Source organism: Mobula birostris, chromosome 8, assembly GCF_030028105.1.
Source record: "Mobula birostris isolate sMobBir1 chromosome 8, sMobBir1.hap1, whole genome shotgun sequence".
NCBI classification, from domain to species: Eukaryota; Metazoa; Chordata; class Chondrichthyes; order Myliobatiformes; family Myliobatidae; genus Mobula; species Mobula birostris.
Window position 1 is genome coordinate 159,881,967 of NC_092377.1, and position 14,528 is coordinate 159,896,494.

A 14,528-nucleotide genomic window follows, 5' to 3' on the forward strand; every position below is an offset into this window, starting at 1 on the left:
TGTGTGTGTTACTATACTGTTCCTTTAAAAAAATGACTGCCAGACCAAACTGTAGAGTAAATAAACAAGAAAAAGTTATTTTCTACTTTATAACAGCATTGGAATAAGACAACAATTGGCTTCAATCATCTTTATTTGTGCTAATTGTATAATGTAATTTCAAATGTAACTTATGTTCCATCATGTATACACAAAAAAATAAATGGAGAATTTCTAGAGGCAAGTAAAAAATTAACAAAACAGGGAAAAAAAACATCAGCTACATTGTTAGCTTTCAACTGAGCTTGAGAATTTAGGAGCTTTGCCGCAATCTTAAAAGTACTGCTGGAAGAACTTCTAGATTCAGCATATATATTGCCAAATGACATATTCATAAAGTATTTGGGCAACTTTCATCGAGTGGCCACAGAACTTGACACATCGTGCAGCTTCATACAAGTGTAATTTTTTGGAAGCAACTCGAACTTGATCCTTTCCTCCTGAAAGTCTGAACTCCATTTAAAAACGGACAAATTATCTGCCCAGGACCAAGCATTCCTTTCCACATACAGATGCATGCCACAGCCTTCATAACATAGATTGCATTGCCAGATCGCATCCTGCGTCGTGCATCTGGGTGCCTTAAGAGCAGGACTGTTCCTATTTTGAATAGAACAAGGCATGCCCACAGGGTCACTGGATACACAAATGACGTGTGGGAAGATCTGCAGAATTCATCTGTGGCAAGCCTGGTCACATGACACTGCTCTCAATTCATATTTGGCTGTGATACTATAAAAGAAGCATCTCTTTATTTAGGGGCATTAGCCAGGTCAACCCAACTTAAAGTGGGCATTGTTTTTCCACCATCAGCTATACAAAATGTTTATTTTAATTTTCTTTATTTACCCTCAGGCAGCTAACATTCAAGTACACACTTTGCTGTACAGAACGTTATTTCGCAGTTGTCATTCCTGCCTTCTTAGGAATGCAGAACTTTAAACAGCTGCACAGGCTAAATGCCAAACCATTAACTACAGACATTTCTAAAAGAGTGGGTTTTATTTAAAATTATAACATCCCCATCATTTCCTGCAGGGAGGATCAAGCAGTATGCATTTTGGTGCAGATTTGACAATACCACACTAAACAGACAGTTTCTGGCTTAAATTTAGATCTATTAGACTTCAGAGATGTTAAGTCTGGATTTCTTACTTCAAGACTCAAGATCTATCAGATTTGTTAAATTAGTGCAAACCAGTTTAGCTTTGCTAGTTAACATGTGAAGATCAAGTAATATCCTGCTTCAGGTGAGATATTTATTCCCTCATAAATTATTCTTAAAAATGCATTTTGAAATCACAACTAGAAATTTGGATTGCTTTGCTAGTTAGTGTGTGAAGACCAAGTTTGTTCCTGCTTCAGGTGATATATTTATTCCCCTACAAATTATTTTAAAAAGCATTTTGAAGTCACAACTGGAACATTTCTCTTTTGATTCACAAGTAGGTAATAAAATGACAATTGGAATATGCTGTACTTAAATTTATTGGTTCTTTAGTTTGCAACAAACCTTGGCTTATATACTGTAAGTGCAACTCTGGTTGAACAGATGTGCATAACCTCTTTAACAAAATTACCCTCTTCCCAAGAGATATAAGTCTTAAAAATTACAGTGTACCAAAATTCTAACAGGACAATTATCAAACCTTATATCAAAAAACATAAAACAATGGTATTTCAATTTCAGATGTAAATATTAGCATAAGAAATACACCGCCTAATGATCTGAAAGACAGGTTTTAACAATACTCTGCAGAAATCTCTTCAAAACTCATGGGAATCTTGGTCATGGGTCAGAAATACAATCTTGGATTGCCCACATTTGTAAAGTAAAAAAAAATCAAATTTTATCCCAAAAAGTACAAGACTTGTTCTCTCAACTGTGGACAAGTCTGTTTCTCAAGTTATTTTCTAAACCAGAATCTGGTAATCTCCGTCATTCATTGTGTTGCATTCCACAAGATATCTCGGGCAAGTAAAAGAAACTCAGAAGGGTCATAGCAAAATACTCTCAACAAGAATTGTTAAATGTTCTCTCCCCCAGGTACTCTGATAACCCGTGTTTTAAGACAAGGCCTCCCAAATCTCATTAGAAACCAAATACAGTGGATTCTGGTTAATTGGGTTGTTGGTTAATCAGGGAAGCCACTTATTTGGGACAACTCTTTTTAAAAAACTTATCAAGTTAATAGCCGGGATTCCCTTAGTTTATTTGGGAGATTAATTATGCCAATTAATTGGGACAGGAGACTGTTGCCCAACAGTTTCTAACTAGCGTCAGTCATCTGCACTTGTCTTGCTGATAGATGCTACACCATATGAAGTTTTAAAAATAGCATCAGTAGCATATGCTTGGGTTATGTTATCCATTCGGGCTGACAGGCGCCGATTCAAAAAGCAGCGATTTTCAATCTTTTTTTTTCTATTTTGACTTTAGAAAATTTCAGAGCCAAGAAAAGATTTGATTTTGTTCATTCATAGTCAATCAAAAGAACACTGCAGTGTACACTGGCTGAATTCCTGTCATTAACTATTTGGAACAAATACACAATTTTTTGGTACTGTAGTAAGTATTGGTAGTGTGCTAATTTGTTCTGCATTTCATTTAAAAACAACTTTCTCAGTTAGATGGTACTTTGTCTTTTTTAAAAAATTTATATATACCTTTAACTATTTCCATGAAACTTCAGCTGATTGTAGCAGCCATTTAATTGGCCACAATGTACTAGTCCCAATGTGTCCTAATTAACAGGAATCCACTGTACTATGAAAACTGATACTAGTTTCCAGTTTCTGAAATTAGCAGTTCAACCTTCCCCCATGTGCTTTCTCCTCGAGATCAACCCGACATGTACCAGAAGTCCTGGAGAAGTCAGTCACTACTTGTGAAAGGCAGTTCTGGGTTACTTCACTGCAAGAGCATCATTGCCAACATCAATCTTGGTTTTATCTTCTGGTAGCAGTCAACTCTGTTTCAGATTGGCCAAAATTCTGTGCCAATTTTAGATCAAGGGTTCCCAACCAGGGATGCATGGACCCCTTGCTTAATGGTATTGGTCCATGGCATAAAAAAGATTGGGAACCGCTGTTTAAGAGCATCATTACAGCCCTCTATAGTGGAGATAAATGCAAACTGGAGATCTACCTTGTGAAATTCACACAAATATGAATATGGTATCTGATCAACATTTATAATCCAGGGAATACAATTAAGAGGATCTGCCAGGAAAATACATGATAGCTGTCAAAAGCTTCTTGACATTAATGGGCTAATAAACATTTTATCCCAATAACTTCCTTACCTCCCCCTCCCCCTTCACTAGGCTTAACATTGCACAAAACAAAAAAAAGAACAAAAAATGCTATCTTTCTCCTTGCTTATACAAGAGAATCACTTATGAATCTGCCGCAAAATATGAAGATCCTTACATCTGACAAGTGGCTGTTTTCAGTAGTCAATGTTACTTAGAATAAAAAAATGCCATTTATCTTAAGCTAATTATTGCTAGTTTTTTTTTTTAAATTCCCCTTTTCCCCAAAACTACTTGCTACAATGCAATCACAAAGTAAAAAGTTACAACATGCTGCAAAGTTGCCTTTATTCACCTCAATGTGTAAAAACTTTTAAAAACATTTCTTTCAACAGTAAAGCATGACTGACCAAGTTTTGGAAAAAAAAAGTAGTCTAGTTAAGGCAACTGGGCACAGTCCCCAAAGTGCATCTAATAACATTAGAAGTAAAGGCAACACAGCGTTCACAATATGCAACGGTACATGCTCTGTGTTAGAAATCCAAGACGGCAGATACAAGACAGCCAAACAAAGTGGCGACCGGAAACCCTCATCAGCCGGAATATGTGCCACCATAAACCGAAGCAGTAAGAAAGCTCAGACAGCAAGGTGGATTAATACAACCATCAGCCGATTGCAGGCAGTGTGTTAACGGTTCAACACTGTAGTCCATAGGGTTCTTTTTCCCTTTGGGAGGGTGGGGAGATTAACTAGTGGTATTTTGTCTTCGACAAGGTGTTATTGTATTAAATTGTGACACTGTTCACAGAAAAAAAGTAACATATCTATCAATTTCAAACCAATAACTTGCCTAAGGTGATACATTGATCAAATCAGAACAACAAAGATTACACTATTTTAAAAAAAGTCATGTATGAAAGCAAGGGCTTTCTATGTTAACAGCGCTCACCATCTACAAACATGACTCAAAATGGCCAATCAGAAACACATAACATGAAGTAAATGTACACGGACATAAAGGTACAAAACCATTTACTGTCTTTTAAACTCAAACAGTACATTTAGAGACTGTGTACAATTAACTAGTCTACAATTAACTTGCCTATTCGCAGCATGAGCAACCTGCAGTCATACTGCCAACCAACTCATTTAAAACATACATTCAAACTGCACAAGTTCCAGTTTGTTTCTAGCTCTAGGTCAAGAATCATTAGTTTTCCATCTTCCCTCTAATTAATATGTATATATAAAAAAAAATTGGAGGTAGGTGCAACCAGGAAACCTAGACTACAAATCCATCAGCCAAGAATTCAAATTAATTAAATTTAATGCAGCATTAATCTCTTCTCCCAAATATCTTTGCTTCACTGTCTGATTTTGATAAATGCAGAGTATGTGTGTACTCATTGCTTCTAAGGACAGAGAATCAATACTGCAATATCATTTATGAAATAGAATATTTGTGCACCTTGAACCTTTCAAATACCATTGAACGGCAAGGTCCCTAAAACACTGACATATGGCTAGAATCAACAACTTTTGAACGTGCATTTTTGAAGTTATTCACAAAAAAAATAGTACTACTCAACAACAATAGAGACTATGGATTTTTCCACAGAGCATGCTCACAATGATCACACGTCATACTGTGTATGTGCAGAGAAATGGGGATCTTGAAGGTAGAAAAAGAAGCACTAAGATCACGCTGATGTGGAAAATAGAAGAGCGAAATCATCTGTCTTTCGATCCAAGTTTTTCAATTAGATCTTGAAGAGGAGCAAGTTCTTTCCTGTCAATCAGATTAAATTCCTGAAATATGGGAGAAAAACTGAGAATTATTAAATGAATTTGTAATCCCCACCCCTGTACTAGTACCCCCAAGGATTATTTTGTAAGGTAAGGAAAAGATGTTAAATACAGCTTGAATTCTCAATACACTAACTTTGGGCATAATTACCACACTCATTGTTACCGTGAGAAAAGCTTCTCACGTCTAGTTATTTTACAGAGAGATACAGCACAGTGATAGGCCCATCGAGCTCATGCTGCCCAATTATAATCAAGGAGCAATTAATTTACTAACCTGCATGTCTTTATAATGTGGGAGGAAACCAGAGCACCCAGAGGAAACCCACAAGGACACAGGGAAAACATACAAACTCCTTACAGACAGCAGTGGGAATTGAACCTGGGACGCTGGCACTGCTACAGTATTATGCTAACTGCTGCTTTACCAGGCCATCCCAATTAAAACAGAACTTCCATGGTGCTACATTATTATGTTCAAGCACAGGGTTTTGTGGTTCCTTAAGGTTTTATAGCTGGGGGCAGGTAATGGAAACACGCTCCCACTACCCATCAAATGCTCCCAATGATGTGCGCCTCAAATAGCCTCCAACAACCAAGTCCACTCCTGGTCTTCACACGTGGCTTAGCTACCAAGCCCGGCAGAACCATTTCCACTGACAGGAGAGTGGGCATTGGCGGGTTACTGGCGCCTTAAAACCAGTTACTTCGGGCAGATGGGACTCGTCAGCTCTCCTAAGAGAATGAAAACTCTGATCTCAGACCTCCACTGCCGTGCAGCTGTGCCCACTCATAGGGAACGCTTCAGGAATAAATCCCAAGGGAAAAATCCAGAGCCGAAGTCCCTAAGGCAGTTCTACGTTGAATTCAACGCTCACTGGCGACTCCTGCCAAACTGTATTGGACTCTGCCATTCCTCTGGGTTCACCAGAGGGGGAGATTGTTCCCCATATCGTACTGCCCAGGCTCGTGTATCTAGACAGCCAGGATGCAACATCCATGGTTGATCCTGACCGACAGAGGCCTCAAACAACGGGGTTTTGAACAGCAGGAACCCGACCATCTGAACCACATTCCTGTGTTACTGATGTATTGCATGCACCTCTAAGATGACCAAAGTATTGATAGATGAACAGCAAGTGAATTAAGATCTGGAAATTCTGGCTATGTTCTGCTGTACACTGCAAAACAAGTGTTTTGCTTTTAAAGGATGTAGCCACTAATTAACTCTAAGTGCTCCTTTAGTTCAGTTAATTTAATGTGAAAGTATGATGCACCTCCTCAAGGGGGCAGAAACCTGTTGGGGTGATTAAACTTCTTCGGCTTTACTTTAATTCTGTGGCCTTTCTTGGATTCACTAAATTGGAAGTGCCACTTCTCATTTCTCAAGATGGCAATTGCACATTATGCCAGATCTTGGAAACTAAAATGACGCTCAACATAATGAACATCATTAACTTTGAATAACATGTGGTGTCTTGGGAATGATGCCAATGACACCTCCCTTCAAAAAAAATTGTATAAAAACTCTAAGAAAACTGACAAATTTCTGATAAACAAAAGAGGGAAAGGAATACCCAGTTTTCTTGAACTTGATTCAAGAAGGTTTTGCAACATCAGGCTCCTGAACTAGCATACACAACTTCACCCAACTCTGAACTGATTCCACAACCTGTGGCCTCATTTTCAAGGACTCTACAACTTTAAAAAAAATATATATTTGCACGATTGGCTCATTTTTGCCCTCTGGATGTTTACCAGTATTTTCTATGTATAGTTTTTCATTAATTTCAGTCAGTGGGTGCCGTCCCGAATCCGGGGTTGGCAGCTACGCATCTCCACCTTCTTCGATCTTGCGACAGCACCGAGTACAGCCTCTCCTCCAGTTTGTTCTCACTGGCCGCCTTGGCATCACCAGCCGCCGCCCCCGCCAAACTCGAGCCCGAAGCCTTATCGGCCTCCAACCGCGGCTGCTTCTTCGAGCTCAGCCTTTCCTTAGGCGGGGGCCTTGGGCAGGTCCAGGCACACGGTGCAGCGCCCAAGTTCATCATGTCTCTTCTAACTGGGTGCATAGCATATGATTCATAGATACGTGGTGAGGCTTTAATCTCTTCCACGGAAGATGGCCGTTGGCTCACAAGGAGTTCATCCGCCCTTTGTCAGGTCTTGTTTTTCTTTAGTCCTGCTGGGTGTCCTCACACCCTCCTCACCAGACTAAGTCTGGTGGGGGGAGCCAGCCCAAGTCGTCGACCACTCGACCACGGCCCTTGGCCAAGCGCCCGCCCCCTGCCCACCGTCAAATCTCTCTGAGCGTCCAGCGCCCGACCGAAAACCATGGTCGAGCGGCCGGCAACCAAACCGGAAGTTTATTTATTTATTGTAGTATATCATAAATTTATTGTAGTTCATTTTCCTGCAAATGTCTGCAGGAAAATGAATCTCAGGGTAGTATATGGTGACATGTACCTGATTTGATAATAAATTTACTTTGAACCAGCGGAAGTGGTGGATGCGGGTTTGATTTCAACATTGAAGGAGGATTTGGATAAGTATATATGAGAGGTATGGATGGCTATGGTCCAGGCGCAGGCCAATGGGACTAGGCAGAATAATCGTTCGGCACAGACCAGATGGCCAAAGATGTTTCTGTGCTGAAATGCTCCATGACTAAAGAATCCAGGTGCCTAAAAGTACGGAACCAAGAAATCATACATTGTTCTTCAATCAAAAATATAGATTTGTGTCACTGATGAAATTAGGCTCCCAGTACATCTATGTAAAGATCAATGAGCAGGTTTAAAAAGATTAATAACTCATAAAACTTTAAGTACAAGTAATTTTGCCAAGTGCCTGCAAGTGACAGAGAATATCTTACCTGAACAAAAAAGATGAAGTGCTTGAAGGAAGTGTTGAGGTGAGCTTCTTCCTGCAGCTGCATCACAGAGTCAAAATGCTGGTGGTAAATGTGAGCATAGACCCTGAACAGCCGCTTCAGAATGGTCTTGGCCACAGACATGAAGTTTTTAGGAAAGGGTACACCTGAAATTAATAAACAAGGCAAAAATCCATCAAAAAGTTTACAGCCTTTAGACATTTTTTTAAAAATCATTTTTAAAAAAAAAAGCAAATTTTCAATTTCAGGAGACATCAGAACTCAAGAACAACTTTTTAAACAGCTAAAATCTACAGCAAAACATGGCAGGTGCTAAAAAGCTTAACTCTGTCATGGATAGTCCCAAGCCCGGCTGTGAAAGGAGGAGGTTTGGGTATGGGGCTAGCAACCTCATCCTGTAAAATCCCAGAGCTACAGAAACGCCAAAAGAAGCTCTGAAGGCCTCATCCCTGGGAGAGGAAGGATCTTTGAGGATGGGCTACACCTGGAGACAACTTGGAAGGACTGGCCCAAGATGGAGTAATCTGGCGGGTTGCTGTCGCAGCCTATCCCCCATTAGGGGTAACGGGCTTAAGTAATTAGAAAGTTGAAAATACTCAGCATGTCAGTTGGCATCAATGCAGACAGAAGCAGATACTGGGTTACATTTTACTGAAATTTGCAATTGTCTTACTAAATCTGCAAAGATGAAGCAGTTGTTCGTGATTATCCTATTCCCATTCAGTCAGGTCCTACAGAGTTGCACACAGATGGGCCAGAGGAAGTCACACCCACAGAATCAGCAAGAAAACCTTGAGACTGCAAAGCCCTGCTTCTGACTTAGTACTGAGCAATTAAAAACTAAATCACTCAAAATAGTTTTTTTTAAGATATAAGAGTTAATACTACCGTTTCCTCTTCATTGCTGCACATTTTACAACCAAATGAGCTTGCAGCTGGCATAGGATCTATGAAAACACACCAGAGGACCTGGAATCAGTGCTTCACGTTCTGTTGCTGGACTCAATGGTGAGAATGGGAAATGAAAGCACTCTGTAAATTACTTTAGAAGAAAATACGAATGCTGGAAACCAAAAAATGACAATACTGATTTAACTAAAATCCTTGAAGTCTGCTGAGTCACAGGGTTGCTGCAACTTGGCAGCTGGGGTCCAAGCCCAGGGCATACTGACGTGACAGGGCCCGGATCCTAGTGCGAGGAATGACCCGATGTTTGGACGATTTAAACGCTTGACCAGATGAATAGAATATGAAGGGTGTTGGGGGTGGGAGTTCCGCTCGCTGTTTACTCAGCTGAGGCTGACACTGCGGCCTGCTCTGGCTGCTTTGGGCTGTATCTGAGGGCTCTGCAACATTTACTCGGCTTTGTGCTGAGCTGAGGCCTGCTCCAGGCTTCGCGTCTGTGGACTCACTTTTGTCCTGAATGCCATATGTTTACTTTTAATGTTTGCGTGATTTGGTTTTCTTCTCTCTCCATATTAAATGTTTAAGATGGCCTTTTTTTTTTAAAATAAGGGTTCTTATAGGTTTCTTTGTTTTGCGGCTGCCTGTAAGGAGATGAATCTCAAGGTTGTATAACGTATACATACTTTAATAAATGTACTCTGAACTTGTGTTTCGATCTGCTGAATCCTACTACTGTTCTGAATTGATGATAATTGCACCCAATCCCCTCATGCCAGCACATGGTCCGTAAATGCTCCTCTCTGCAAATTCACACATCTATCCAAGAGTTTTAAAAACCTGTCAAACCTGCTCCCACCACCACTAAGATCCTGTTGATTCCTTCCTCTTCAAGCCTTGACCTCTTCCACCTATTCCTTTCTTTTCAAATCTTTTTATTGTTATATTATACAAAAGAAATAACACAAGTACATTGAAGTAACACTTACAATGTCTCAAAAAAGACATCTTAAAGATTGAAAAAAATTGTAATAACAAAAAATCTACTAAGCAGAAAAAGTGAGAAAAAAAAACCCATTAGGTGTACAACCCCGCAGTCATGCATCATGCAAAAAGCTTCTAAAAATAAACATCAAACCGCCAGCAAGAAAATATACCAAAAAATTTACAATTAGATCGTCGAAAAAATCTATCAATTAGCTCAAATGATAATAACGAGCACATGAGCCCCATCTTTTCTCAAAATCAAATAAAGGTTCAAAGGTTCAACTTCTAATTTTCTCCAAACTAAGACATAGCATCACTTGAGAGAACCATTGTGACAAAGTGGGAGCTGATGTATCCTTCCACTTCAACAGGATGGCCCTCCTAGCTATCAGTGTAACAAATGCAGTAACATTCTGGTCAGACACAGAAAAACCATGAATATTTTGAGGAATTATTCCAAAAAGCAGTTAATTTATTAGGTTGTAGATTAATTTTAAGTGCTTTAAAAAAGATTGAAAAAACTGACTTCCAGAATAAGACCAAAACATATTTGTCAGTGTAGCTATCTCAGTTTAACATCTATCACGATAACTATCAACATTAGAAACGATTTTTCGTCAAATGGTATTGATGTACAATTTTAAATTGAATCAATGAATGGCTAGCACAAATTGAAGAGTTAACCAACTTCAAAATCCACGTCCAATCCTCAGTCATAAAAGTCAAATTGAGTTCCTTTTCCCCAATCCTGTTTAATCTTAGATAAAGGACGCTTATCCCATTGTAATGATAAATTTTAAATTCTTCCAGTAGAACCCTTGATCGAAGGGTTCATACTCATAATAGTATCTAACAGGTCAGCCTCCAATATGTAAGGAAAATTACTTAAATATTTTTGTAAAACATGTCTAACTTGAAGGTATTGCAGAAAGTGTGAGTATGAAAAGAAAATATTTATTAATTGTTCAAAAGACATCAATCTTCTTTAAATACATCCAAAAAATTAATACCTTTATTTTTCCAAAGTAAAAAAATTGGATCACTCAAAGAAGGCTTAAAAAAGTAACTTCGATAAATTAAACTACAAAGTTTATACTTTTTAAGATTAAAAAAATTGCAGAACTGGAACCAAATTTGTAACGGATATTTAATCACAGTATATAGGTTTAAATTAGCAACTTTAGCTAATTGTATAGGTAAAGCAGCTCTCAATAACGAGGTTAAATAAAACTGTTTCACAACTTTCAGTTCCAGGTCTACCCAAATTGGCCAATCACTCTTATCAACCCAATATAACCAAAAGGACATGTATTGCACATTAACAGCCCAATAATACATTCTTAGATTAGGCAAGGCAAGACCTCCGTGCTTTTTCAATTTTTGTAAGTGACATTTACTAATTCTTGGTCTTTCATTATTCCAAATAAAAGATAAAATAATAGAATCAACCGATCAAAAAAACTTCCTAGTCAGAAAAACAGGGATATTCTGAAATAAATATAAAAATTTTGGTAAAATCATCATTTTTAACTATATGAATACGACCAACAAGTGAAAATGTATGTGGACTCCATCTACGAAATAAATACTTCATAGAGTCTACTAAAGGAACAAAGTTAGCTTTATAAAGATCCTTATATTTTTTTTAGTAATTATAATACCTAAATATCTAAAAGAATCTGTGACTTTAAAAGCAGTATTATCATATATAGAGACAGAATCATATAAAGGAAACAATTTACTTTTAATGAAATTTATTTTATATCCTGAAAAATCTCCAAATTCATTAAATAATTTTAGCAAGGCAGGAATAGATTCGTCAGGATTAGATATATAAACCAATAAATCGTCAGCGTAAAGAGAGATCTTATGCATGGTCTTGTTCACAAAAATCCCAGGGATATTTTTAGCCTCACGAAGAGCAATAGCAAGGGGTTCTAATATTAAATTAAATAACAAAGGACTTAATGGACAGCCTTGCCTGGTCCCCCGTGAAAGCTGAAAAAAAAAGACCTACAATTGTTAGTGACAACAGTAGCAATAGGAGCTTTATATATCATTTTAATCCAATTATTAAAATTAGCACCAAAGCCAAATTTCTCTAAAACATTAAATAAATATTTCCATTCGACTCAATTGAACACTTTTTCAGCATCCAAAGATACAACACATTGTGGAGTTTTAAAAGAGGACGAATATATAATGTTAAATAGTCTCCAAACATTTGAAAAAGAACAGCGACCCTTTATAAAGCCTGTTTGATCTTTAAAAATAATTTTACCCAAAATATTCTCCAACCGATTGGCCATCATCTTTGACAGAATCTTAGCATCGACATTCGGTAATGAAATAGGTCTATATGAAGCTCTATCAGTGGGATCTTTATCTTTTTTAATTAAAGAAACAGAAGCTTCATAAAAAGTAGAGGGTAAGTCACCTTTCACAAAAGAATCCTTAAACATTTCCAACATATATGGAGAAAGCAACTTTCCAAATTTTTAATAAAATTCTACAGTATAACCATCAAGTCCCGGGGACTTACCAGATTGCATTGAAAAAATAGATTTATGAATTTCAGCTTCAGTGATTTGAGCATCAAGAGTTTTTTGATCCTCAGCTGAGATTTTAGGAAAAGCAATCTTTCGTTAAAAAAAAGCATTCATTTCAGAGGAATCTAACGGACATTGAGATTTATAAAGTTCAGCATAAAAATCTTGAAAAACCTTATTAATTTCTTCATATTCCTGAGCCAAGGTACCATCGTTCCTACGAATTTTCATGATTTGCCTTTTGGCTGCAGCCATTTTTATTGAGATGCGAGCAGTTTATTATTTTTATCTCCAACCATATAAAATTGGCTCTTTAACTTAAGCCAATAGCCTTCAATGGGATGAGTTAATAACAGGTTATATTGTAATATAATTCATCCTCGAATATTTTTTTTATAAACATGTGAGAAGAAAGAATATTCTCTGTTATCGGGATGGGGATACCTCCACAAATCAATCAACCCAAAAATCAAAAAGGAATTAATAAAAATCAAAAAGGAATTTGGAAGTCGCTGATTGGTTGAGCTCTTATCAATCATAGGATTTAAGCAGCAGTTAAAATCTCTGCCCATTATCAGCATATATTCATTTAAATCAGGCAGTAAAGCAAATACCTTTTTTAAAAAAAGGATCATCTAAGTTAGGACCATACAAATTGACCAAAACAACTTTTCTGTTACAGACTGTTCCTTTAACAATTAAAAATCTACCATTAGAATCTGATTCAATATCCTCTCGAATAAATACATTAGATTTAATAAAAATAGACACACCTTTTGTTTTACTCTGAGAAGTAGAGTAAACCGTCCCACCATCCAAAAAATCTATTTTGATCTCCCGCCCTGATATGTGTCTCTTGAGCAAAAATTATATCAGGTTGGAATCAGTTAATAATTTAAAAGTCTTTTTTCGTTTAATAGGATGATTCCAACCACGTACATTCCAGCTTATTATATTAATCCGTTTAAATACCATACTATAACCTTATTCTATTTTATACATGCGCAGAGCACATACCAATACGGGATGAATCAAAAATGGCGGTGATGAAGAATACAACCAGATAGAAAATACACATGGTCCAGAACAACCCAATGGGAAAAAGCCCTAACTCTAATCCCACCCCCCTTCCCAAAAGCCCAAGAAAAAGGCAAGCAATCTATGATAGAGTTCAAAGCCACTGACCGCTCCGTCTGTATTTTCTTTCCCTCCCCCCCGTTAGTAAAAAGAGTAGAATGACCTTGTAAAAAAGACGATAAAGTCTCAGCAAAGAAAAGCATTTACATTCAATCTAATAAACTATATCTATAAATTATAGCACTTGTATTATAATAATTAATGCAATTATTCCACCTATGCATTGTTCCCAATTCTTGTATTGCTTACTGTCATTCAATGTCTGCTGCCTTCCAGTTCTTTTCCTCCCTCCACTTTCTCTGCATCTTAGTAATTATTTTAATACTAATATTTCCCAATTCATTAATACAAACTACTAGTTATTTCAAAGTTGAAAGTTCATTTATTATCAAAGTATGTATACCATACACAACCTCAAGATTCATCTCTGTAGGAGCCATGTATCATTTTCTGTCTATTGTAGTTTGTGGTGCGTCACACAGGTAATCTGTCTTGTTGGTTGGGGTATGGTAGAAGCAAATGAGTATAGTTATGTATTCTCATTTTATTAGTTGTTTAGCTTAGTCTAGTGGAGAGTGATTAAGCCACAGGGAATGATTTTTTTTTTGTTGACTGCTAATGGGGGAATCATTGGAATGCTATCAGAATGCTTAGTTATGCTATTCGAATGCTAACATTGCTATTACACTGCAAGTTAGACTGTGATATTGTTCATTTAGTTTCACAAGTTTTTTTTATTGCTTCAAGATCATTAATAGTTGCTGGTTTCATAATAAATGATTGAATGTACCTTCCTTGATTTGTCGAGTACCCCAGCTTTACCCCTCAGCGGTTTTGGTTTGTTTTGAAGAAACTGCTACAGTCTCCTTACAGGTGACCACAAAACAAAGAAACCCAATAATAAAAAAAAAAGAGACCGCGCTCTCCACAGAATGTATGATCTAATGAGTACTTGTAGT

The 14,528-nt window shown here is 37.4% G+C and overlaps 1 protein-coding gene across 1 annotated transcript in view; it reads right to left on the reverse strand.

Moving 5' to 3' along the window:
* Nucleotides 1–116: 116 nt before the first annotated feature.
* Nucleotides 117–14,528, reverse strand: part of LOC140201870 (MOB kinase activator 1A) — a 42,448-nt gene continuing 28,036 nt past the window's right edge. Inside the window, exons 5-6 of the mRNA XM_072266618.1 lie at nt 7,976–8,139; nt 117–5,103 (exon numbers count right to left, since the gene is read on the reverse strand). Of these exons, the coding sequence (XP_072122719.1) occupies nt 5,026–5,103; nt 7,976–8,139 (242 nt within the window). The 3' untranslated portion in view covers nt 117–5,025. The remainder of the gene's footprint in view (nt 5,104–7,975; nt 8,140–14,528) is intronic.